The sequence below is a fragment of the Zea mays genome, chromosome 1, assembly GCF_902167145.1.
Source record: "Zea mays cultivar B73 chromosome 1, Zm-B73-REFERENCE-NAM-5.0, whole genome shotgun sequence".
NCBI lineage: Eukaryota > Viridiplantae > Streptophyta > Magnoliopsida > Poales > Poaceae > Zea > Zea mays.
The window spans coordinates 3,280,095-3,305,774 of record NC_050096.1 but is presented as its reverse complement, the minus strand read 5'-3'; the positions used below and the strand labels follow the sequence as shown (position 1 = coordinate 3,305,774).

The following is a 25,680-nucleotide window of genomic DNA, read 5'->3' as shown; positions in this document are numbered from 1 at the left end:
AGTTAATTTTTGTGAGCATTACTCTTTTGTCTCTTCTATTGAGCCTTTCAGGGTAGAAGAGGCCTTGCTAGATCCGGACTGGGTGTTGGCCATGCAGGAGGAACTCAACAATTTCAAGCGCAATGAAGTTTGGACACTGGTGCCTCGCCCCAAGCAAAATGTTGTGGGAACCAAGTGGGTGTTCCACAACAAACAGGACGAGCACGGGGTGGTGACAAGGAACAAGGCTCGGCTTGTGGCAAAAGGTTATGCCCAAGTCGCAGGTTTGGACTTTGAGGAGACTTTTGCTCCTGTGGCTAGGCTAGAGTCAATTCGTATCTTGCTAGCATATGCCGCTCACCATTCTTTCAGGTTGTACCAAATGGATGTGAAGAGCGCTTTCCTCAACGGGCCAATCAAGGAGGAGGTGTACGTGGAGCAACCCCCTGGCTTCGAGGATGAACGGTACCCCGACCACGTGTGTAAGCTCTCTAAGGCGCTCTATGGACTTAAGCAAGCCCCAAGAGCATGCAGGGTGATGACGCAGAAATTCGAGATGTCGATGATGGGCGAGTTGAACTACTTCCTTGGGTTCCAAGTGAAGCAACTCAAGGACGGCACTTTCATCTCCCAAACGAAGTACACGCAAGACTTGCTAAAGCGGTTTGGGATGAAGGATGCCAAGCCCGCAAAGACGCCGATGGGAACCGACGGACACACCGACCTCAACAAAGGAGGTAAGTCCGTTGATCAAAAAGCATACCGGTCAATGATAGGGTCTTTACTTTATTTATGTGCTAGTAGACCGGATATTATGCTTAGCGTATGCATGTGTGCTAGATTTCAATCCGATCCTAAGGAGTGCCACTTAGTGGCTGTGAAGCGAATTCTTCGATATTTAGTCGCTACGCCTTGTTTCGGGATCTGGTATCCTAAGGGGTCTAACCTTGACTTAATTGGATACTCAGATTCCGACTATGCTGGATGTAAGGTCGATAGGAAGAGTACATCGGGGACGTGCCAATTCTTAGGAAGGTCCCTGGTGTCATGGAATTCTAAGAAACAAACCTCCGTTGCCCTATCCACCGCTGAGGCCGAGTATGTTGCCGCAGGACAGTGTTGCGCGCAACTACTTTGGATGAGGCAAACCCTCAGGGACTTTGGCTATAATCTGAGCAAAGTCCCACTCCTATGTGATAATGAGAGTGCTATCCGCATGGCGGAAAATCCTGTTGAACACAGCCGCACAAAGCACATAGACATCCGGCATCACTTTTTGAGAGACCACCAGCAAAAGGGAGATATCGAAGTGTTTCATGTTAGCACCGAGAACCAGCTAGCCGATATCTTCACTAAGCCTTTAGATGAAAAGACCTTTTGCAGGCTGCGTAGTGAGCTAAATGTCCTAGATTCACAGAACTTGGATTGAATTATAGCATACATGTGTTTATGCCTTTGATCATGTTCATTCTGCATTTTGTTGCTTATTGTGGTGCTCAAGTTGTACAAACACTCCCTGGACCTCACAAGTCCTTTTTGCAAGTGATGCACATATTTAGGGGGAGCTGTGCTACAACTTGACCCTTTGAGACTAACCATGTACTTGAGTTTGGTTGTTTTAGCCTCAAAGGAGGATTGAAAGGGAAAAGGTGGACTTGGACCATGCAAGACTTCCACTGCACTCCGATGAAAACAGTAACTTTTCCAAGTTCATCTTTATACTCTTATTGCCTTTGTGTTCTCATTTGATGATTTTGGTGAGGCAATGGGGTTAAAGGGCCAAGATTGATCCCGTTTTGGTGCTTGATGCCAAAGGGGGAGAAAATAAAGGCCAAAGCAATAGATGGATCAGCTACCACTTGAGAAATTTTGAAAATAGTAGATTAGAGCTTTTGGTTTGTCAAAACTCTTTTATTGTCTCTTATGTCAAAAGTTGGCCTCTTGTGGGGAGAAGTGTTGATTATGGGAAAAAGGGGGAGTTTTTGGAATCCTTGATCAAATTTCTTTGGAAAACCTCTCTTTATGTCTCTACAAGTGGTTTTGACTTAGAGATAGGAATTTGAGTTTGATTTGCAAAAACAAACCAAGTGGTGGCATAGAGTGATCCATATATGTCAAATTTGAATCAAAATAATTTGAGTTCTTATTTGAAGTGATTTTGTACTTGTTCTACTTGCTTTATGTTGTGTTGGCATAAATCACCAAAAAGGGGGAGATTGAAAGGGAAATGTGCCCTTGGGCCATTTCTAAGTATTTTGGTGGTTTAGTGTCCAACACAAGTGCCTAAGTGTAAAATGGTGGACAAAGTACAAATCAAGGATAAAGGTATGTTTCTCAGACTTAGTACATTGTTTTAGAGACTAATGTATTGTGTCTAAGTGCTGGAAACAGGAAAAGACCAATTGGAAAAGCCTTGGCTCGAGCAGCCAAGACTTTGCTCAGTCTGGAGCACCGGACTGTCCGGTGGTGCACCGGACAGTGTCCGGTGCGCTAGGCTGGCTCGAGGGAAAAGGCTGTTCTCGGGACTTCGACGACGGTGTACGGCTATAATTCACCGGACTGTCCGGTGGGCCGTTCACAGGCGAACTCGTCGCTCTCGGGAATTCATCGGCGACGTACGGCTATAATTCACCGGACTGTCCGGTGAGCCAACGGTCGGCAGGGCCAACGGTCGGCCGCGCGATCTACGCGGGACACGTGGCCGAGCCAACGGCTAGAAGGGGGCACCGGACTGTCCGGTGTGCACCGGACATGTCCGGTGCGCCAACGGCTCTCTGGCTGCCAACGGTCGACTGCGCCATTTATGGAAGGAAATCGGGCACCGGACAGTGTCCGGTGTGCACCGGACTGTCCGGTGCGCCAGTCGACAGAAGGCAGGATCAGCCTTCCTAGATTGCTCTCAACGGCTCCTAGCTGCCTTGGGGCTATAAAAGGGACCCCTAGGCGCATGGAGGAGAATACCAAGCATCTCCTAAGCATTCCTAAGCACCAAGACATCAATTCCGCGCCTTTGATTCTTTGCGATAGCGATTAGAGCTCTAGTTGAGTGGTGAACTCATTGAGTTGTGTTGTGAGCTCTCATTGTGACTTGTGTGCGTGGTGTTGCTGTGATTTCTTGTCTTGAGTGCGTTGCTAATCCCTCCCTTGCTCCGTGCTTCTTTGTGAACTTTAAGTGTAAGGGCGAGAGGCTCCAATTTGTGGAGATTCCTCGCAAACGGGATTGAGTAAAGCAAACAAAACAATGTGGTATTCAAGTGGGTCTTTGGACCGCTTGAGAGGGGTTGATTGCAACCCTCGTCCGTTGGGACGCCACAACGTGGAGTAGGCAAGCGTTGGTCTTGGCCGAACCACGGGATAACCACTGTGCCATCTCTGTGATTGATCTTTGTTGGTTATTGTGTTTTGTTGAGGATTCCTCTCTAGCCACTTGGCAATTTTTTTGTGCTAACAATTAACCAAGTTTTGTGGCTTAAGTTTTGAAGTGTTACAGGATCACCTATTCACCCCCCCCCCCTCTAGGTGCTCTCAGTTACAAGGTTGGTGGATGAACACACGAGAGCACACAAGGGTTTAGAGTGGTTCGGGCCGTCGGGGCGTAACACCCTACTCCATTGTGTAATGTATTGTGAGTCTGAGCTTGGATCTGCTTTGTAACGTCGCATGCCTCCCCTTTTATAGCTGAATGGGGGCATGCACAAAGACACTGAGCCCTGACATGTGGGCCCAGGGACATAGAATATAACACTTGGGACTATAAATATTTTCTGTCAGGGCAATCTCCTTGTGTCCTGTCACTCGAGATCTGTGTATCTTTGGCGTGCAGGGGAAGCTTCTTGTAGAAGGGATAACATAGTGCGCTGCCTGGCACGGGCGCGCTATTCACCAGCAGACCTAGCAGGCGCGCCGCCTGCTAGATGACCTTGACGTCGCCTGCCAGCGGATGGGACAGGACGCATTAAATGCTGAGAGGGCACGTCGCCCGTCAGCGCAGTGGCAGGCGGCGCGTCCTCTCCTCAATAAGTGCAGGCGCTGCACGGCTTTACGTCAGGCTCGGTCCAATGGCTTATGTCATGGGCCACAAGCAGCGGGTCTCCGTCTGAGCGGGAAGTGAAGGGCAAGGCCTGGACACGTGTCAGCACCGGACCCCTACTCACGCCAGGGTCCTCCCCGTTCCGGGACCTTGCTGAGGTTCAGACCTTACTCGGAGGCTCCGGACTTATATGTATAGGGGTCTGGTGTCCTTCTGTGGAGGTCCGGACCCCACGATACATACTGGGATGTGCTATCTTTCCTTGCCATGTTGCGCCCTTTGGCCTGCCCATGCGGTGGGGTCAGGCACCGTCCTCCGCGTGGCCTGGAGACGTTGCATAGGTGCGACGCCTTCATGCTGTAGAAGAGGATACCCCTGATTTAGGGTATCGATAGACTTGGTAAAATTGCTATATCACCTGACCATTCTATTTCCAATGTTTTTCTTGTAGATTCTTTAGACTATAATTTGCTTTCAGTTTCTCAATTATGCAAAATGGGCTACAACTGTCTTTTTACAGATATAGTTGTTACTGTCTTTAGAAGAAGTGACGATTCAATAGCATTTAAGGGAGTGTTAGAGGGTCAGCTATATTTAGTTGATTTTAATGAAAACACAGCTGAACTCAACACTTGTTTAATTGCTAAGACTAAAATGGGTTGGCTCTGGCACCGCCGACTAGCCCATGTTGGAATGAAGAATCTTCACAAGCTTCTAAAGGGAGAACACATTATGGGACTAACAAATGTTCATTTTGAGAAAGACAGGGTTTATAGCGCATGTCAAGCAGGAAAGCAAGTTGGCGCTCATCATCCACACAAGAACATAATGACGACTGACAGGCCGCTTGAACTACTCCACATGGATTTATTCGGCTCGATCGCTTACATAAGCATCGGCGGGAGTAAGTACTATCTTGTTATTGTGGATGATTATTCTCACTTCACTTGGGTATTCTTTTTGCAGGAAAAATCACAAACCCAAGAGACTTTGAAGGGATTCTTGAGACAGGCTCAAAATGAGTTCGGAGTGAGAATAAAAAATATAAGAAGCGACAACGGGATGGAGTTCAAGAACTCACAAATAGAAGGATTTCTTGAGGATAAGGGAATCAAGCATGAGTTCTCTTCTCCCTACACACCTCAACAAAATGGTGTAGTAGAAAGGAAGAATATAACTCTACTGGATATGGCGAGGACCATGCTTGATGAGTACAAGACACCAGATCGGTTTTGGGCTGAGGCGATTAACACCGCCTGCTACTCCATCAACCGGCTCTACCTTCACCGAATCCTCAAAAAGACATTAAAAGGGAATTAGGCTTACACCTATTTTCCTAATTGATTTTGGTGGTTGAATTGCCCAACACAAATAATTGGACTAACTAGTTTGACCTAGTCTATAAGTTATACAGGTGCCAAAGGTTCACTCTTAGCCAATAAAACGACCAAGAAATGGGTTCAACCAAAAGAGTAAGGGACAACCGAAGGTTGCCCTGGTCTGGCGCACCGGACTGTCCGGTGTGCCACCGGACAGTGTCCGGTGCACCAGGGGACTCCAAGCCAAACTTCACACCTTTGGGAATTTTCAGAGGCGCTTCGCTATAATTCACCGGACTGTCCGGTGCACACCGGACAGTGTCTGGTGCTCCAGAGGAGAGCGACTCTGAACTCGCCAGCTTCGGATTTCCGCTCCGCTATAATTCACCGGACATGTCCGGTGCACACCGGACTGTCCGGTGAGCCAGCGGAGCAACGGCTACTTCGCGCCAACGGTCAACTGCAACGCATTAAATGCGCGCCAGCGCGCGCAGAGGAGCAGAGCACGCGCGGGTGGCACACCGGACAGTCTACAGGACTTGTCTGGTGCACCACCGGACAGCCAGGCGGGCCCACACGTCAGAGCTCCAACGGTCGGAACCCAACGGCCAGGTGACGTGGCTGGCGCACCGGACACTGTCCGGTGGCGCACCAGACTGTCCGGTGCGCCATGCGACAGCAGCCTCCACCAAACGGCTAGTTTGGTGGTTGGGGTTATAAATACCCCCAACCACCCCACATTCAAGTAATCCCAAGTTTTCCAACTTCCAACCACTTACAAGAGCTAGGCATTCAATACAAGACACACCCAAGTGATCAAATCCTCTCCCAATTCCACAAAAGCTTTAGTGTTAAGTGAGAGTGATTTGTTGTGTTCTTTTGAGCTCTTGCGCTTGGATTGCTTTCTTTCTCATTCTTTCTTGAGATCATACTCACTTGTAATTGAGGCAAGAGACACCAATCATGTGGTGATCCTTGTGGGAATTTTGTGTTCCAAGTGATTGAGAAGAAAAGCTCACTCGGTCCGAGGGACCGTTTGAGAGAGGGAAAGGGTTGAAAGAGACCCGGTCTTTGTGACCACCTCAACGGGGAGTAGGTTTGCAAGAACCGAACCTCGGTAAAACAAATCCGCGTGTCACACTCTTTTATTCGCTTGCGATTTGTTTTGCACCCTCTCTCTTGGACTCGATTATATTTCTAACGCTAACCCGACTTGTAGTTGTGATTAACTTTGTAAATTTCAGTTTCGCCCTATTCACCCCCCCCCCCCATAGGCGACTTTCAGACATCATACGAACTCCTCACCGGTAAAAAGCCCAATGTTTCATATTTTAGAGTCTTTGGTAGCAAATGTTTTATTCTTATTAAAAGATGTAGAAAAACTAAATTTGCTCCTAAGGTTGTAGAAGGCTTTTTACTTGGTTATGACTCAAACACAAGGGCATATAGAGTCTTCAACAAATCCGCTGGATTAGTTGAGGTTTCTTGTGACATTGTGTTTGATGAAACTAATGACTCCCAAGTGGAGCAAGTTGATCTTGATGAGCTAGATGATGAAGAGGCTCCATGCGTCGCGCTAAGGAACATGTCCATTGGGGATGTGTGTCCTAAGGAATCCGAAGAGCCCACACAAGCACAAGATCAACCGTCATCTTCCAGCCAAGCATCTCCACCAACTCAAGATGAGGAACAGGCTCAAGATGATGAAGATCAAGAGGATGAGCCACCTCAAGAGGAGGACAATGATCAAGGAGGAGATGATAATGATAAAGACAAGGAAGGTGATAAAGAAATACAGGGTCAAAGACCGCCACACCTAAGAGTCCACCAAGCAATTCAACGAGATCACCCCATTAACTCCATCCTCGGTGACATTCATAAGGGGTAACCACTAGATCTCGAGTTGCTCATTTTTGTGAACATTACTCTTTTGTGTCCTCTATTGAGCCATATAGGATGGAGGATGCACTAAGAGATTCGGATTGGGTGTTGGCAATGCAAGAGGAACTCAACAACTTCACGAGGAATGAGGTATGACACTTAGTTCCACGTCCTAATCAAAATGTTGTACGTACCAAATGGGTGTTCCGCAACAAGCAAGATGAGCATGGTATGGTGACAAGGAACAAAGCCCGACTTGTAGCCAAAGGATATTCACAAGTCGAAGGTTTGGACTTTGATGAAACTTATGCACCCGTAGCTAGCCTGGAGTCAATTCGTATATTACTTGCCTATGCTACTTACCATGGTTTAAGCTTTATCAAATGGACGTGAAAAGTGCCTTCCTCAATGGACCAATCGAGGAAGAGGTCTATGTTGAGCAACCTCCCGGCTTTGAAGATAGTGAGTACCCTAACCATGTCTATAAACTCTCAAAGGCGCTCTATGGGCTTAAGCAAGCACCAAGAGCATGGTATGAATGCCTAAGAGATTTCCTTATCACTAATGGCTTCAAGGTCGGTAAAGCCGATCCTACACTCTTTACTAAAACTATTGCAAAAGATTTGTTTGTATGCCAAATTTATGTTGATGATATCATATTTGGGTCTACTAACAAATCTACTTGTGAAGAATTTAGTAGGATCATGATCCAAAAAATCGAGATGTCTATGATGGGGGATTTGAAGTATTTCCTAGGATTTCAAGTCAAGCAACTCCAATACGGCACCTTCATCAGCCAAACAAAGTACACTCAAGACATACTTAACAAGTTTGGAATGAAGGATGCCAAACCCATCAAGACACCCATGGGAACAAATGGGCATCTCGACCTCGACACGGGAGGTAAGTCCGTAGATCAAAAGGTATACCAGTCAATGATATGATCTCTACTCTACTTATGTGCATCTCGACCGAATATTACGCTTTCTGTATGCATGTGTGCAAGGTTCCAATCCGATCCTAAGGAAGTTCACCTTAGGGCCGTGAAAAGGATCATGAGATATTTAGTTTACACTCCTAAGTTTGGGCTTTGGTACCCCAAGGGATCCACTTTTAATTTAATAGGATATTCAGATGCTGATTGGGCTAGGTGTAAGATTGATAGGAAGAGCACATCAGGGACTTGTCAGTTTCTAGGAAGATCACTGGTGTCTTGGGCTTCAAAGAAACAAAACTTAGTAGCTCTTTCTACCGCTGAAGCTGAATACATTGTCGTAGGCCATTGTTGTGCGCAATTACTTTGGATGAGCACTACAGGAAACGCCTAAATTTTCGTGGGCCAAAAACCCACGAAAATAAGCCTAAACCGACGAAAATAGCCGCCGAAAATAAGTTCGACGAAAATAGGCACCTATTTCCGTCGGTACCGACGAAAAATACCTATTTTCGTTGGCTTTCCCAAGGCCGACGAAAATAGTTGGTCGACTGACTATTTTCGTGGGCCCGGTGGTGGCCGACGAAAATACGTGCCCAGGCTATTTTCGTCGGCCAGGTGGGGCCGACGAAAATACGCGCCCGATATTTTCGTCGGCCACCACCGAGGCCGACGAAAATTGATGGTCCCCCCAAACAGATTTTTCTGCACCTATTAATAATTCACAGCAAAATACACAATATCACAATTCACATATACAGATTCACAAGCAAAATACATAATTCACAAAACACATTCACATATACATAAATAGTCCATAGTCCATTCAAATAAGTCCAGAGTCCATAAGTCCATTGTCCATTTCAAATACACAATTCACAAAACACACTCACTACTCACTACTCACTACTCACTCCGGCGGGCTGTGGGAGTTTTGGCCACTCCCTCTAGAACCATGGACGAGGAAGTCTTGGACGTTGGCAGCACCCTCCGATCCATGAGCATGTGACGCTGAACCCTGCAATTCATCAATCATTCAAATAAGGCTGTATTTTGCTATCCCTATACCTATACATTGCTGTGTTTGGTCAATATTTTCATAAAACTAAACATGGAACGTCACCTGTGATCCATGGTGAGGAGGAGGTTGTGCATGCATCCACGGGTACTGTTGTGCTGGCCACCCCAGAGGTGGTGGCACCCACCCCGTCGGTGGCGGTGCCATCCACGCTTGAAATGGCTGAGAGCCCGCCGGTGGCTGGGAGACCGGTGGCACCCATCCCGGGACTGGCTGCGATCCTTGGGGTGGTGGAGGCGTCCAAGTGCCTGGAGGTGCCTGCGTCCACCCAACATCGGTCCACTGTGGCTGCGACGTTGGAGCTTGTCCTGGCCACTGTCCCCATCCTTGTGCCTACGAGCCATTTTTGATAATAAAAAAGAGTTGCTATGGAATTGAAGTGTTCAGATAGTGTTACCTGGGGAGGGCGAAAAGCGGGCAAGTTCATATCAGGGCCGAGTCTAGTAGTCATTTTCTGCAAATGGATGCAACGTTAGAATCGCAACATTATACTTTGAATTCAATGACGACACGTGACGAGATAGACGAATTACCTGAAAATAAGAAGCCATATATTGCGTCAGCTGCCCAACCTGCTCCTGCGCTGCTCGAGCCTGCTCCTGTGCTGCTCGAGCCTGCTCCTGTGCTGCCCGAGTCTCCTCCTCCAGCTGAGCCTCTTGAGCAGATCTGGAGGAGCGAGAACTCCCTCCCGAAGACAATGCCTTCCCTTGACCTATTGTCCTGTTATACTCCACAACGCCGGTGCCAAAGGCAAACCTGCATGATACACATAGTTGAACCATTAAGTGGACACATTCTTGTTAATGAAATCGTCGAATCAAACACAAACACCTCACCTGCCATGCTTTCTACCCCCACCACTGTGGTACAACGCCGAGGCATCTAAGTCTGAATGCATTCAGTCGAAGTCAGGCCCATGGCGTTGAGTCATTTCCTCCCCATATGCATTCTGCAAAGAAAGTTAGAGTTGGAGTTAGACACAAAATATGCAATTTAATTCGTAAATACAAACTTGTTTACCATTTTCTCCCTTGCCGCCTCGCTGCATAGCACATCAGGGTTAGCCGAATCAGGGCCACGGTGACCATGGACGTAAACCTCCATAAAACTTGGAGCAACTCCACTTTCAGCTTCCTGCATGAAAAAGAAGAGTTAAACCATAGAATTTTCATAGATGTAACATACAAGTTTGATTTATATACTTACCATGCGGCGTGCAGTACCAAGGTGTCCATCAGCGCCGTACCTGTGCCCCGGTCCTTCAGTGCCACGGTTGGTATGGTGCTTCTGGGACTCTGCAATCCACTCTGGTGACGCCCATCTCTTAGCCAACCACCTCCAGGCTTCCATGTCCTTCGCCAGCCAATCCACAACACTCTCCAGGTACTGCTCCTCTGTGAGGTAGATCTCATTGGCCCCTAATGCTTTGCTCATTTTCTGCCCCTTTATCTTCTTGTAGTAGTAGTTGACGGCCGCGATGCGAGCATTGTACATGGCATCCTTGATTACCTTATCAGCGCACTTCCGAAAGTGCCTCTTCACACGTGCCCACTGAGCCTGATCCTCCTCGATCTCATTCGGCAATTGGAACCTCCCCTACATATCAATGGAGAAGTTAAGTTAAAGTAATATTAGGAGAAGCAATAATTCAGTGAATTGCTTATATACGAAAGTAAACTCACCCAGAACTCGTCCCACACAGCCACCTGACAAGTCCTTCATTTTTGTTCCGAACTTCCCCCTCCGCTACTGCTTTCCCCTGGCTCCCCTGGCTGGACATAGTCCTTTAGACCCCAGTCGGCCCACTGCATAGCTGCGAACCTCTCGCCATTGAGCTCCACCATGCCAGGGTAGTAGAAGCGACAAAGGCTACCCAACACCGCGTTCACCTTGGGACGTCTGCCTGTACCGTCCCAATTCAAGTCTTCCCATGACCTACAAACATTAATAAAACAAGTAAACCAGTGCAATCACGTTCACATTAAAAAATTAACACAACAGAAATAAGCCCCACCATTCTCCATGCGGCCGGATGAGCCTCCTCTCGGCAGGTCTCGGACCAAGCGCATTGCTCTTTTTATACCTAAGTATACAAGTAAATTCAATATGATGAAATGATTAAAAACTAATATCAATTAAACTAATATGCATAATAATACCTGAAGGACGTAGAACCATCTGACGCGTCGCCCGCGCTGCCTGCCCCCATAGGGTCAACCTCCTCATCCTGCTCACCCTCCTCATCCTGCTCACCCTCGTCACCCTGCACATGAGCATCCTCCTGAGGAGCCTCCTGCTCACCCTCCTCACCCTACACTTCTAGACAGTCGAGAAGTTGTTGCTGCCTCTGTCGGCTCTGTGAGGTGCCCTGAAAAAGCCCACTGCCTGAGCTGTCCTCGCTGGCCGCGCTGCCCCCACTCCTCGATCTCCTATGCTTGAACATGTTCAATTATAGATAAATTAATGTCAAACCACAGTATATGAAACAAATAATATGAAAATTAATAATGTGAAAATTGGAATACATAGCTTAATTGATTAACTAAAAGAAATATACTAATCAAAAGTCATCTGCATCCGATGATGCTTCTTCGGCTCGTTGTTTATTCATACGCTCTTGATTTTGTTGGATCCTTACTGATCTTCTAACGATGACAAGTCGTTTGCGCTTTGACCTAGGTTCTTCAATTAAGTCGCTTGAATTGCAACAGAGATTTTCAAGGCCTTCTCCATTGGTCACATGGAATCGGTGAGCTATGTCTTGATTCGACGCCGCTTCTGGTTGAAAAACAGCATCATCGTTGTCCCTGCTCGTACTCACGTAGTCAGCACTCTCTGGAGCGACGACTTGTGGGTTGACTTTGATTGCAACCCACTAAGCCCTAAGGCTTGGGTGAGGATATGGCAGGTAGTACACCTGTTTTGCCTGATTTGCAAGGACAACATCGCTCATACTGCTCGGAATCCTAGAGCTATGCCTCACCTCGACATTACCATACTTGTCGACACGAGTCCCACTATGAGCATCAAACCAGTCGCACTCGAAAAACACGACTTTAAGTTCTTTGGGGCCATCAAAAATCAACTCTACAATGTTTTGAAGAACACCGTAATAGTCCACTACTTTGTCATCGTCAACATATGAACTTGCCAACACACCACTATTGGTGGTGGCTACCAATGGTCGACTCTTCTCCAATTTCGCGGTTCGGAAGCGATATCCATTTACATCATAGCGAGTATAGTTCCGGATGGACACAGAGGTATGTGCCATTTGCTGCAAGTCCGGGTGCACAGAGTTTTTGGAAACCTATACAAGGAATTAGTATATGCATTATATCTTCCAAGTCCAAAATTCAAAGATTAAGTATGGACAATGAGAGAACGACAATTACTAACATAATTACGAAACCACTGCATGAAGTTTGGTCCACCTTTCAACCCATCACGTCGAAGATTTTCTAATTGGATGGTCGTAGGTTTACTAGTAGATTTCCAACATTCTTCATCAAACATGCTGGACATATTAGAAACATGGAGATTACACACTATAGATTACACACTATAGATTACACACTATATTAGAAAATGGATGTAACTATGAGGAAAACTTATTCGAACGCCTCCTGTGTGCTGTCAATATTGCTATATATATATATAGCATTAGCGTGTTCAAATCTGATGCTTCAATGTGACGTACACTCCCTTTTCCAACTGCTTTACCCGGATTCGCAAAAATTTGAAGGGTGCTTTGGGGTGATTCATTTTCGACATGAAGTCGCACTGAAGGCACAAACACATTGTTCGCTCGAGCGAAATACCTGGTTGAGAATTGAGATATCTCCTTAAGGGAAAAAGCCTCCGGAATACACCCTTCGACTCTAGCCTTGTTGCGAACAGACGCCCTGAGCTTTTTCAACGCCCTTTCTATAGGATACATCCACCTGAATTGCACAGGTCCGCCTACCAAAGCTTCCCAAGGCAAATGCACAATTAGATGTTGCATCACATTGAAGAATCCTGGCGGGAAAACCTTTTCAAATTTATAAATAAGAATTGGAATTTCTTTCTCAAATTTCTGCATCAACCTCTTCGATACCGTCTTTGCGCATACTTCCCTATAGAAGTAACTCAGCTCTGCAAATATGCTCCAAAGCTCATCCTTAAAATAGCCTCGAAACATCACGGGCATCAGCCTCTCCATAATAATATGGTAGTCATGGCTTTTCAAACCGATCAATTTACCGGTCTTCAGATTGACTGTCCATTTCAGATTTGCTGCATATCAATCTGGAAATTTCAGATTCTTCAACCACTTAAATATTTCTTTCCTTTCATCTGGCTTGAGGCAGTAATCAGCTCGCGGTCTACTCTCATGCCCTTTATCGCTTACTTTCAACTCGAGCATCGGTCTCTTACAAATTTCAGCCATGTCTTTTCTTGCCTTCATATTATCTTTCGTTTTATCAATCACATCGAAACATGTGCTTATGATGCTTTCAGCAACGTTACGCTCTTGGTGCATCAAGTCTATGTTGTGCGGCATGATCAAGGCTTTTGCATACGGAAGCTCCCATATTGATGAAATATGGGTCCAGTTGTGGTCCTCCCCATAGCCTTGGAACCTATCATTTTCTCCTTGCTTCAGACAAGCATGCCATGCCATTATCTGCGGTGCAGTTTGCCTCTTTGGTGGCCCATTTCTGATTTTGGCTCCACTTCTGAATGCAGTAAGCGAATTCCTGAAATCATGCTTGAATGGAGTCCAACGTCGATGAGCATCAAAGAATGACACTTTCCCACCATGCTTCAATCTGAATGCATCCGTATCATTCATACATATGGGACAGCACAACCGACCATGAACACACCATCCAGACCAATCTCCATACGCCAGCAGATCATGCACTGACCACAAATAAGCAGCGCGCATGGTAAACTCCTTTTTAGTATGGCTGTCATAAGCCTTCACACCTCTCCACAATTGTTTCAGCTCTTCAATTAAAGGGCGAACAAACATATTCAGCTTTGGCCCTGGATGCTCGGGGCCTGGGATGACTAGTGCAAGGAACATGAACTCTTCTTTATTGACCAACTCAGGAGGAAGATTATATGGCACAATGAAGACAGGCCAACACGAGTAAGGGCTTGCACTGGTATTGAAAGGTGTGAATCCGTCCGTCGATAGACCAAGTCGTACACTCCTAGGGTCGTTTGCAAATTCGGGATCAAACTCATCAAATGCCTTCCACGCATCACCGTCCGACGGATGGACCATTATGTCTGGATCAGTGACGAGACGTACACCATTCTTTGGCCACGTCATATGCAGAGCTATTTCCTTGTCGAGGAACAACCTTGAAAGCCGAGGAATGATGGGCAACCGACGAAGTTGCTTAGCTGCGACCTTCGTAACTACCAATTCACCCTCATCATTTGTCACCTCGACATATCTAGAAGCTTCGCAATGCTTACAACGGTCCAGCTTGTCATCCTCCTCAAAGAATAGCATGAAACTGTTGGGACACACGTCGATCTTCTCATATGTCATCCCAAGACCAGCCAACATCTTCTTTGCGAAGTACATATTCTTTGGCAACTTATGATTCTCCGGGAGAACCTCGCCCATCAGTTGGACGATGTCGTTGTAAGCACTGTTTGAAATGTTGTGCTTCGACTTTATCGCCATTAGTCTTGTGAGAGTCCCAAGAACTGACATCTGAGTGTGCTCGTGCAGTCTCTCTTCTCCCGCGGCGAGTAGCCGGAAGAATTCTTGAGCATCGCGTGGAAGCTGCCCCGGCTCCTCAGCGTTCATTTCAACATCCCTACCAAGATCATGCAACATGTCGTCCATCCTATCATGATCGTCATCAAGTTCCACCTCCGCGTCAACATGTCTAATATACTCTCCATGCCGGTACCATACAAGGTAGTTCGGCATAAACCCACTTTTGCAAAGGTGTTTCTCCATTTCTTCCTTCTTTTGAGGCCACTTGTTCTCGCAGCGATTGCAAGGACACTTCACTAGACGACCAGTTGCATCTTTGAAAGCGTGCCCAAGAAAAGTCTTTGTTACAACCATCCATTCATTCGAATGTGCCCCATCCTTTCTCCACCCGTCATACATCACCCTCCGATCACCGTTCATTTCAAAGGCTAAACAAAAGACAAAGAACATCAACGATCGTCCGTGGCTTAGGTGAACTCCCTATTAGGCAAAGGCCCTAAACCCACCCAAGAGTGTAGACCGATGCTTGTGATTTGTGACGTGTAGCCTACGATTGCCGCGAAATTTCGGCAGCATAACCCTGCTGCTCTCCAAGCACACGCCTGAACATGGTGTGTTGGAGAACAACTGAGTTACACAACCGAAATTCCGCGTAAATCGTAAGGCACATATCACAAATCACAAGCATCGGTCTACACTCTCAGGCTGTCCAAAATACGTGGACAATTCTGGAGCGGCGAACCTCACAAGCCAATGTGACGTTCGCCGTTCCCGAACGGGTGACGCATACGGTTCGCTACGGTTAACGATTAAAACTAAACTCTAAACATTAAAACATAACTCGGAGACAAATATGAATTTGAATTAAAGCAATCAACAGTTAAACTAATCACAACACAACAAGATGACTAATATAAATTAATGACCTCGGAGCCTCGGCAATTATACTTGCCTGATGGCGAAAATGCGGGCGAGGCGAGACGGGCGACAGCGCAGCTGGGAGACCTACGCGACGGAGCGGGCGGGCGTGTGGGCGGCGGCACGGCGCAGGGAGGCCGTCGCAATGCGGTGCAGCGTGCCTCGGGCGGGACGACGGCGCGGCGAGGGGCGGGCGGGGTGCCTCGGACGACGGGCGTGCGGGCAGCGGCGTGGGGCAGCGTGGGGCTCGGCGGGGCGGGCGTGGGGCTCGGCAGGCGTGCACGGGCGAGGGGCGCGGCGTGCAGGGGTGGGCGTGAGGCGTGGGCCTCGGCGGCGTGGCAGCGTGGGCCTCGGCTGCGTGGCGGCGTGCAGGGGCGGGGCAGCATGGGGCTCGGCGGCGACGCGGGCGTGCGGCGGCGCGGGCCCGCGGCGGCGCTGCTGTGAGGGCGCGTGGGCTCCCTTAGCGCGCGGGGCGGTGGCGTGGCGCGTCGGCGCGGGCTAAGCGGGCAGCGGCGTGGGGCGGCGGGCGGCGTGCGGCGGCGCGGCGAGGCGAGGGCGGGCGTGGGGCGGCGGTGTGGCGAGGCGACGGCGGATTGAAACGAGCGGTTTGAAACGCGCGATTGAAACGAGCGAGAGAAGGCCGAGGACGACGATGTAGGGCCTCTATTTTCGTCGGCCTCAGTGAGGCCGACGAAAATACAGGACGTTAATGGCGTATTTTCGTCGGTGTGGCCTCGGCCCACGAAAATACGCGTCCGACGAAAATAAGTTTCTGTATTTTCGTGGGCCTGCCGACGAAAATATTGGTGGCATGGGCCCACGAAAATACGCATTATTTTCGTCGGCCTAGTGACCGATGAAAATAACTTCATTATTTTCGTAGGCCGGCCGACGAAAATATCTCAGCCCACGAAAATTTAGGCGTTTCCTGTAGTGGAGGCAAACCCTCAGGGACTATGGCTACAAATTGAGCAAAGTTCCTCTCCTATGTGACAATGAGAGTGCAATCCACCAAGCACATAGACATTTGATATCACTTTCTAAGAGATCACCAACAAAGGGGGATATCGAGATTGCTTATGTTAGCATTAAAGAACAATTAGTCGATATCTTTACCAAGCCATTAGATGAGAAAACCTTTAGCAAACTTAGGAATGAGCTAAATATTCTTGATTCTCGGAATTTTGATTGAAACATTGCACACATAGCTCATTTGTATACCTTTGATCATATCTCTTTCATGACTACGACTAATGTGTTGTCAAGTGTATTTCTATGCTAAGACGTAGATTGAAAGGGAAATAGAGTACTCGACGAAGTCAAGGCTTCCACTCCACTCTATCGGTATCTTTTATCCTTCGTTGTCACTCCACACTACTCTTCGATTGGTATAATCTTTTCACTCATATTTACTTGTACCAATGGGGGAGAAAGTAAAAAGGGCTCTCAAGAGTCTCCGTTTTTGGCGATTAATGCCAAAGGGGGAGAAATATTAAGCCCAAAGCAAAAGGACTGCACCACTAAACCGCACCACCAACTTCAAAAATTTTCAAAATGAAGATTTATTTGGTTTTCACAAAAGTTTGTTTTTTAATTGGTATATTGTGATAAGCAATTTCTTCAATTGGTATATTTTCAAAATTGGTATATATTGAAACTCTCTTGAAAACTAAGAGGAGAATTTCATTCAGGAGGAGTTTTGTTTAGTCAAAGGAAAAGCATTTGAAACAAGGGAGAAATTTCAAATCTTGAAAATGCTTCTTGCAATCTTATTCATATATCTTTGACTAGTTGCAGAAGGATTTTGAAAAGACTTTCCAAAAAGAATTTGTAAAAACAAAACAAGTGGTGCAAATGTGGTCCAAAATGTCAAATAAAAGAAAGCAATCCATGCATATCTAGTGAAACTATAAATTGGTTTAATTCCAAGTAACCTATGCACTTACCTTATGCAAACTAGTTCAATTCTGCACTTATATATTTGCTTTGGTTTGTGTTGGCATCAATCACCGAAAAGGGGGAGATTGAAAGGGAAATAGGGTTAACATTTTCCTATAATTAATTTTGGTGGTTGAATGCCTAACACAAATAATGGACTAACTAGTTTGCTCTAGAGTATATGATCTACAGGTGCATAAAGGTTCAACACAAACCAATAAAAGATTGAAGATAGCGTTCAAATTCAAAGGAGCAAGAAACCGAGTGTGTCGTGGTTTGGCGCACCGGACTGTCCAGTGTGCCAACGGACAGTGTTCGGTGCACCAGGACCGTACAGAGCTGAACTGGCCACTCTCAAGTTTCTTCAGGCACTCTCCGCTATAATTCACCGGACTATCTGGTGTGCCACCGGACTGTTCGGTGCACCAACGGAATAACGGCTATCCAGCGCAACGGTCGACTGCAACGGCACCTGACGAGCGCTATAGTGCGCAACAGTGCGCGATAGAGTCAGAGGCGCACCGGCCAATGATCAGGGATGTCCGGTGCGGCACCGGACTGTCTGGTGCTACTAGAGGACAAAGCCTCCAACGATCAAGAGTTCCAGAACCCTAACGATTGGGTGACGTGGTTGGCGCACCGGACCCATCGACAGCAGCCACCCCCAATAGCTTGTTGGTGGTTGAGGGCTATAAATACCCCCAACCACCACCACTCCAAGCATCCAAGTTTTCCAAGGTTCTCATTCAATACAAGAGCTAGTGCATTCACTTCTAAACACAAATCAAAAGAATCAAAGTCTCTCCAAGTGCCAAATCCACTCCAACCACTTAGCAACTTCAGAGAGAGAGTTTGTTCGTGTTCTTTGTGCTCTTGTTGCTTGGATCGCTTCCTTCCTTCCTCATTCTTGTTCCCAAGTGAATTGTAATCAAAGCAAGAGACACCAAGTGTGTGGTGGTCCTTGTGGGGGTCTAAGTGACCCGTTTGATTAAGGAGAAAGCTCACTCGGTCTAAGTGACCATTTGAGAGAGGGAAATGGTTGAAAGAGACCCAGTCTTTGTGACCACCTCAACGGGGACTAGGTTCAATAGAACCGAACCTCGGTAAAATAAATCATCGTGTTCATCTGCTTTATTTCTTGGTTGATTTGTTTTCCCCTCTCTTTCGGACTCGAATTCATTTCTAACGCTAACCCTGATTTGTAGTATGTGATTAAGTTTATAATTTTCAGATTTCGCCTATTCACCCCCCTTTAGGCGACTTTCAGTATCGAAAAAGAAAATTTCTACCCCCAAATTCAGGGCGTTACAAACCTATCCTCCTTAAAAAAATCTCGTCCTCGAGATTCAAGGTTGGTCAGCAAAGAGTTTGGGGGCTTCACGCCTCCGAGGTAGCAGCGCAACGCGAGGGAGGAGGGAGGGGACGGGCCAGGATGTCACAGATGTACCACCACTTGTGCACCTCCATGGCGGCGAGGTGCTGGTCAGCGGGCCATGGTGCAAACGAGCTCGGTGCGGCGTGTGCTCTAGAACTCGTTCTCCCACAACTCGACCTCTGTGGTGGCGTCCATGTCGATTGAAGGTTGTTCAGCAGCAACAGCCTGCGAGATCCGCGCGGGTTTGGGATGGGAGGAGGTGAGGTGGCGGACCTTCCATTGACGGCGCGGGCGCACGAGGAGGAGGTGGCGGACGCAAGGCGAGGAGGATAGACATCGACGACGCGTCAGTGTGATGGCTGGGCGGGGATTGCGGTAGAGAGCGGGGATTGCGGGAGACACTGATGATGTCGGGCGGGACGGGGCGTGGCGCGTGCTTCACCAAAAGGTGGACACCCACTCTACCATCGTGTATATATATATATATATATATATATATATATATATATATATATATATATATATATATATATATATATATATATATATATATATATATATATATATATATATATATTTGATATCACGCGTAAAACAAATATATTACAAAACACAACATATATTTGTTTGGGTCTCATTGCTAAATTTTAGTCTCGATCACATCGAATAATTATATGCTAGTTAGAAATATTAAATATAATTTAATTACAAAATTAATACACGGATACAAATTTATTAAATATAACTACTTCACGATTCACCTATATGATGATTAATTAATCATTGATTAAGCTTAAAAAATGTCTCCATATTTACTCTTTATTTAGATAATTAATTTTATAATTATACTATATTTAATATTGATATTTAGTTTTTAAATATTTGTGTGACACTAACCAGTTATTCGAGCCAAACACCAGTATCTAACCCACACGGCCCACCTGCACCGAGCGGTTGCCGCCGTTAAACCCTACCGCTGCTCTCGTCACCATCTCTCCGACTCACCCCTCTGTCCTCGCAAGCCGCCGCCGGCCAAGTCCTGTCCCTCTCCCTTGTCTGGTTCGGATCGTCGTTGCTAGCCAGGTAAATCTGACTGATTCTTCTCCTTACCTGCTTCTCCCGGTGTGGATCTCGGCTCTCGACGAGTTTCAGAGGGGTTGTTCGTAACATCTGCTAAGATCCGTGGCGGCTGTTTAGGTGCTGGATCCGTAGCGGCGGCGGCGGCCATGGACAAGAGCATGCTCGGCGACCTGGACGGCCTCCCCGAGGAGGACAAGATGCGGATGGCCGCCATGATCGACCAGCTCCAGATCCGCGACAGGTTCGTGCCATACCAACGCATCCGTCTAGTCTAGTCTCGGTTGAGTTGAAACGAAACGCGCCCCTGTGTTACACGCGTGTAATAAGAGCAGGGAGCGTGAATTGGCATCTGGGGAGTGCCTTGGCGAGTTGATCGTGGTGCTCACCTACCGTAGGTTTTCAGTGAAAAGTATTGAAATTCGCAAGTGATTGGCACACTTGTACGATGCATTGCAACAGAAGCGTTTCGATAGGTATCCACTAGATCTATGCGATTTTAGCAGCTTGCACCTTGTACGTCCCAAACCGTGCGAATGAGTATATGCTCTGCCTATTTCCTTTGTCGATTGGAATGTAAGCATTGGTTTCTTAGGTAGAGGCTGTGTATGGCAAGCTGCTCAGTGATAGATAGATAGATACTTTAGTTTGTCCCAGCATTATCCGAATGAACAACCTTGGGTGGGAATGGGAAGGTTAGTCCTATGGAGGCCAACTGCTTCCATTAGATTCAGAAGCTGCCATACTGTCAGGTGAATTGGTGTCCAGAGTTTATAGACTCGAAAATTCCAATTGCTTGCTAGCCCTTTTAGTGACTCTGGTTGTAAACAAGTATCGTGTATCCATGTGAGTCGGAGTTGATAGTTCCAAGGCTTCTCTCTGTCGGTTCCGTTTTGTCAGGGATGTGTGCTTTGTGTATTATGTATGTGAAGTTCTGACACATTGGATTTGTTGGTTGGTGATTCTAGTCCCAAACCAAAAACCTTTTTATCAGTGATTCGCAACTGCTGCACCCAAAACTGCTCATTGATTGGTTTTACAGCATTTTTTAGATACCTAAAAAGTGCTGACTTTTGGTCAAGGCACAGATACTGGAGCCAGAAATGCAAGTGTTGTTATCTTGTTGCTTAAAAAGCGTGAGAAATTATTGAATGATCACGTCTCTGCTTGTATCACTGTGCGCAGCCTGAGAATGTACAATTCGCTGGTGGAGAGGTGCTTCACGGACTGCGTGGACACGTTCCGGCGCAAGAACCTGGACAAGCAAGAGGAGTCGTGCGTCCGCCGGTGCGCGGAGAAGTTCCTGAAGCACTCCATGAGGGTCGGCATGAGGTTCGCCGAGCTTAACCAGGGTGTGGCCACGCCGGACTAAGAAACACGCTGCCGCTGGCTGGCTGCTCTCGTTGCGCGCCCGCCGCCAGGTTTCTGGCTTTCGCTGGCACAGATTTGTAGCCGACAAAAGGATTTCAGCACTTCCCCTGCCTGAGATATATGCGTTTTAGAGCCGAACGCTGGGTGTCAGATTGAATAAAAACTGCCTTGAGAAGTGTTGTATTTCGTTTCATACTTGTGTCAACGATTTCTTCTTTTTTTTACGAGCCACATAAGTGCGGTTTTTTTATATATAAGCTGTTTGTTTTTTTTTCTCTCTTATAAGCAGCGAGCAGGCATCCTGGATGAGGTGAATCCGTCGACTAGTGTCAGGCTGCGGTACAGCCCAGCTGTTTCAGTTGCATCGAGTGATCTGGAAAAGGCTCAGTTCCTTAAAGCATGCGGTATCTTCCTCTCATGGCTGCAGCTTATTCATCAGTCAAACCTCGTGCCTAGCCTTCTAATCCGTGTTTCTGACCTTGGAATAAAAGCGAAGCCCCTCATTAGATCTGCTTTGTTATACTACTACTAGTAGTATTATCTGACCAATTTCAGAATAGGTTCCCCTGAATTGCAGGCGTGCGTGCGTGCCTTGAATAGAATTCACGGTGACGCTTGCTTGTTTGTGTGAAACCAATTTCAGAATAGGTTCCCCCTGAATATGAAGCTTAATAAAAATGGATCATGCTCTTTTGCTACAGCAGCTGGTAGGTACGTGTACGCCGTCCAACGGGCAGGGCGGCTCATCAATTGCACAGCTTGTTGAGTGTTGCTTACGTTGATCGCTTGCTACCGTACTCCCGTAGTCCAACAATCACCGTGCGCCTTGGTGAATGATGTATGTAAATGTAATGTACTCACCCCTTGGTTACAGAGAGACAGACAGAGAGAAAGAATGTAATTCTTGTTTTTTCGATGAATCAGGTAGTCCAATAGTAGAGCTACGACGGAGCTAGCGGGAAATGCCACATGTCTCCATCATCTAGATGTGGCAATGTCAACGCATATTTTGTTTTCAAAACAATCGATTAAAGTCAGCAGCACATTGGAGACCCGGAAGGCGACTGCAGACTACTCCTCCTGTCCCTCTACTCTACTACCTGATGGCCGATGCCAAAAGCCGTAGTAGCATTTCATAATCAAATCGACGGACGGATTCATCCAGCAGTAATGTAAATTCATGTACAGTGGAGTACGCATTGTACTCCATGACCTTCCCTCGCGATCGATCCGATCGGCAGCTCCAGTGCCACGGCGATATGCCATAAATTCATGATTCATCCATCAGTCTCTCTCTCTCTCTCTCTACCATGTACAACAGTCCATACAATCATGTGATTTGTCAAGTATTTTTTCTTCAAGAACACAACGTCACATATCCGGTGGCTAAGGTTTACGAGCAAGATCTATTCAGCCTAACACACCCTCTAAGCATGCAAAAAAAATTTAAAAAAAGATGAAGACCGGAACGTGACGTAAGCCTTGTATTGACTAACAATGTATGTATACTTTTCCATTCTCAAATGGAGCGAGTAGGTTTTAACCACACGGCAAATATACCTCAATGGTTTCAAATAAAACACACACGGCATGACTCATGAGCTTGAATGTCAGGCCACGTGGCGGCGTCCGATGACTAGATACACCCATCACAACCACTCTGCAATGCATCAGGGCGACGTTTCTATACAGTAGACTTTCACCGTGAATTTGTCGCCGATAAAGAAAAAACAGTGCATCTTTTCGTCAGGTTTCAAGTCTAGCAAACGGCACGAAATTTTTAAATCAGTTTTTTTTTTCTTCTTCCAGTTGTTCCATTTTGGGCCGATTCCGTCGTTCATGGAACTGGGAATCTGAAACGCCGGGCCCAATGGTTCTCAGAAGTCAAACGCAGGCTGCGCCTGATTGCCTGCGGCCAAGCTTTTCTATCCACCTTCTTTGACCGCCATTGCTCTCGTCAAAGAGCATTTCAGCAACCACCTCCCTCCTCTACAAACGATAATAAAGCCCTACCTCTCACATCGGCAACAGGACGAGGCCAGGGCATCCACGACCACGACACGGACACAGGGAGCCGCCCGCCATGCCACCGCACGGCGGCATGCTCGCGTACGCCGCCCTCGCGCTCGCGGCGCTGCGGCTGCTGCTGTCCTACAAGTCGGCGCTCTACGCGCTGCGCCGCCTGTGGCGGTGCGCCGACGAGTGGGCGCAGGCGTACCAGTACCACGAGGTGCCGCGCTTCGCCGGGGCCCAGTGCGGGTGCGACGGCGCAGAGAACCCGCTGTTCCGCAAGGTCGCCGCGTACGTGGCGGCGCTGCCGTCGCTGGAGGACGCCGACGCTGCGTGCGTGGTGTCGTCGGCGTCAAGGACCAACGGCGGGCTGTCCCTGCAGCTCGGCCCGGGCCACACCGCGAGGGACACGTACCTTGGCGCGCGCCTCGCGTGGACCAGCGCGGGCGGCGAGCGCCTGGTGCTGCGCGTGCGCCGCCACGACCGCTCCCGCGTGCTGCGACCTTACCTGCAGCACGTGGAGTCCGTGGCAGAGGAGATGGAGCAGCGCCGCCGCGAGCTGCGCCTCTTCGCCAACACCGCCGTGGACGCGACCACGGGCGCGCCGCGCTGGGCGTCGGCGCCCTTCACCCACCCGGCCACGCTCGACGCCGTGGCCATGGACCCGGACCTCAAGGCCCGCGTCCGCGCCGACCTCGAGAGCTTCCTCAAGGGCCGCGCCTACTACCACCGCCTCGGCCGCGTCTGGCGCCGGAGCTACCTCCTCTACGGCCCGCCGGGCACCGGCAAGTCCACGTTCGCGGCGGCCATGGCCAGGTTCCTGGGCTACGACGTCTACGACGTCGACCTGTCTCGCGCCGACGCCGCCGGCGACGACCTCCGCGCGCTGCTCCTGCACACCACCCCGCGCTCGCTCGTCCTCGTCGAGGACCTGGACCGGTACCTGCAGGGCGGCGGCGGGGACGCGGAGGCGCGCGCGGCCAGGGTGCTGAGCTTCATGGACGGCATCGCGTCGTGCTGCGGCGAGGAGCGTGTCATGGTGTTCACCATGCGCGGGGGCAAGGACGCCGTGGACGCCGCGGTGGTGCGCCCGGGCCGGCTGGACGTGCACATCCAGTTCACGCTCTGCGACTTCGAGGCCTTCAAGGCGCTGGCCAGCAACTACCTGGGGCTCAAGGACCACAAGCTGTACCCGCAGGTGGAGGAGGGGTTCCACGCCGCCGGCGCCCGCCTCAGCCCGGCCGAGCTTGGCGAGATCATGCTGGCCAACCGCGCGTCCCCGAGCCGCGCGCTCCGCAGCGTGATCACCAAGCTCCAGCGCGTCGCGTCCGGAGGCGCCGCGCCGCCGCGGAACCCGGCGCACAGGCGGAACACGAGCTGGTCCGGCGCCTGGACCGGACAGCAGTGGGAGGACCAGGCCCAGCCGGCGCGAGCCAGCGCGGTCTCCGTGGAGGTCGACGAGACGGCCGCCGGGGCACCGGCGACGTGCGGCGGGGTGTTCGGAAAGGAGGCGCCCATGAGGGAGTTCAAGAAGCTGTACGGGCTGATCAAGGTCAGGAGCCGGAGGGAGGGCGCCGGCGCCGTGCCACTGGAAGGCGACGCGCACGGGCCGCCGACGCCGGGCAACCATGACAGGGAGCGGTGATCGCCGTGGATGGTAGAATTGTAGTGGTGTGCAAAAAGAAAGCATTTTTATTTCTTTCTCTTTTTTTTTCTTGTTATTGTTACAGTTTATCACACTACTCTACTAATGTGTCAGTGACTGCAAGTAGGAATGGCAATAGATGAATTGGATGGATCAAAAATCCGCCTCCGATCAACCTGGCCACGGTCTCAACTGCGAGTGTAATTTTAAACCCACAGTCGAACCCGTCGAGTTTCAGGTCACCTCAGGTTTTTACTTAGTGTGCACTTTTAAACAATATAAGCAATTAAAACAATAATTCAGTTATATTTATAGATTTTAAGTCTTAGCAACAAAACATCCATGAATCATTAGCCAAGTTACTTGTTCAAAATAATCATTGTTAGATCTTAATCAT

The 25,680-nt window shown here is 48.4% G+C and overlaps 2 protein-coding genes across 4 annotated transcripts; both read left to right on the top strand.

Moving 5' to 3' along the window:
• Positions 1 to 20,141: 20,141 nt before the first annotated feature.
• Positions 20,142 to 21,801, top strand: LOC100285519 (uncharacterized). Its single transcript, NM_001147695.1, has 3 exons — positions 20,142 to 20,263; positions 20,378 to 20,501; positions 21,443 to 21,801. The coding sequence occupies exons 2-3, from the start codon at positions 20,407 to 20,409 to the stop codon at positions 21,627 to 21,629; spliced, it is 282 nt and encodes a 93-aa protein (NP_001141167.1). The 5' UTR covers positions 20,142 to 20,263; positions 20,378 to 20,406; the 3' UTR covers positions 21,630 to 21,801.
• A 132-nt stretch (positions 21,802 to 21,933) lies between these two features.
• LOC100283968 (ATP binding protein) lies at positions 21,934 to 25,443 on the top strand. 3 transcript variants are annotated; one of them, XM_020552417.2, is made up of 3 exons: positions 21,934 to 22,032; positions 22,330 to 22,466; positions 22,553 to 25,443. In XM_020552417.2, the coding sequence occupies exon 3, from the start codon at positions 23,712 to 23,714 to the stop codon at positions 25,281 to 25,283; it is 1,572 nt and encodes a 523-aa protein (XP_020408006.1). In that variant the 5' UTR covers positions 21,934 to 22,032; positions 22,330 to 22,466; positions 22,553 to 23,711; the 3' UTR covers positions 25,284 to 25,443. The 3 variants fall into 3 exon arrangements, with proteins under 3 accessions (XP_020408006.1, XP_023158081.1, NP_001150338.1); XM_023302313.1 differs by having other exon boundaries at positions 22,330 to 22,476; NM_001156866.1 differs by lacking the exons at positions 21,934 to 22,032; positions 22,330 to 22,466 and having other exon boundaries at positions 23,626 to 25,443.
• The last annotated feature ends 237 nt before the right edge of the window (positions 25,444 to 25,680 follow it).

What these genes read in the sequence shown, in the direction of transcription:
- LOC100285519 (NM_001147695.1), top strand. Translation starts at nt 20,407, where the DNA reads ATGGACAAGAGCATGCTCGGCGACCTGGACGGCCTCCCCGAGGAGGAC. An exon ending in CAGCTCCAGATCCGCGACAG is followed by an intron (nt 20,502 to 21,442) that starts GTTCGTGCCATA and finishes CACTGTGCGCAG; the next exon opens with CCTGAGAATGTACAATTCGC.
- LOC100283968 (XM_020552417.2), top strand. Translation starts at nt 23,712, where the DNA reads ATGCCACCGCACGGCGGCATGCTCGCGTACGCCGCCCTCGCGCTCGCG.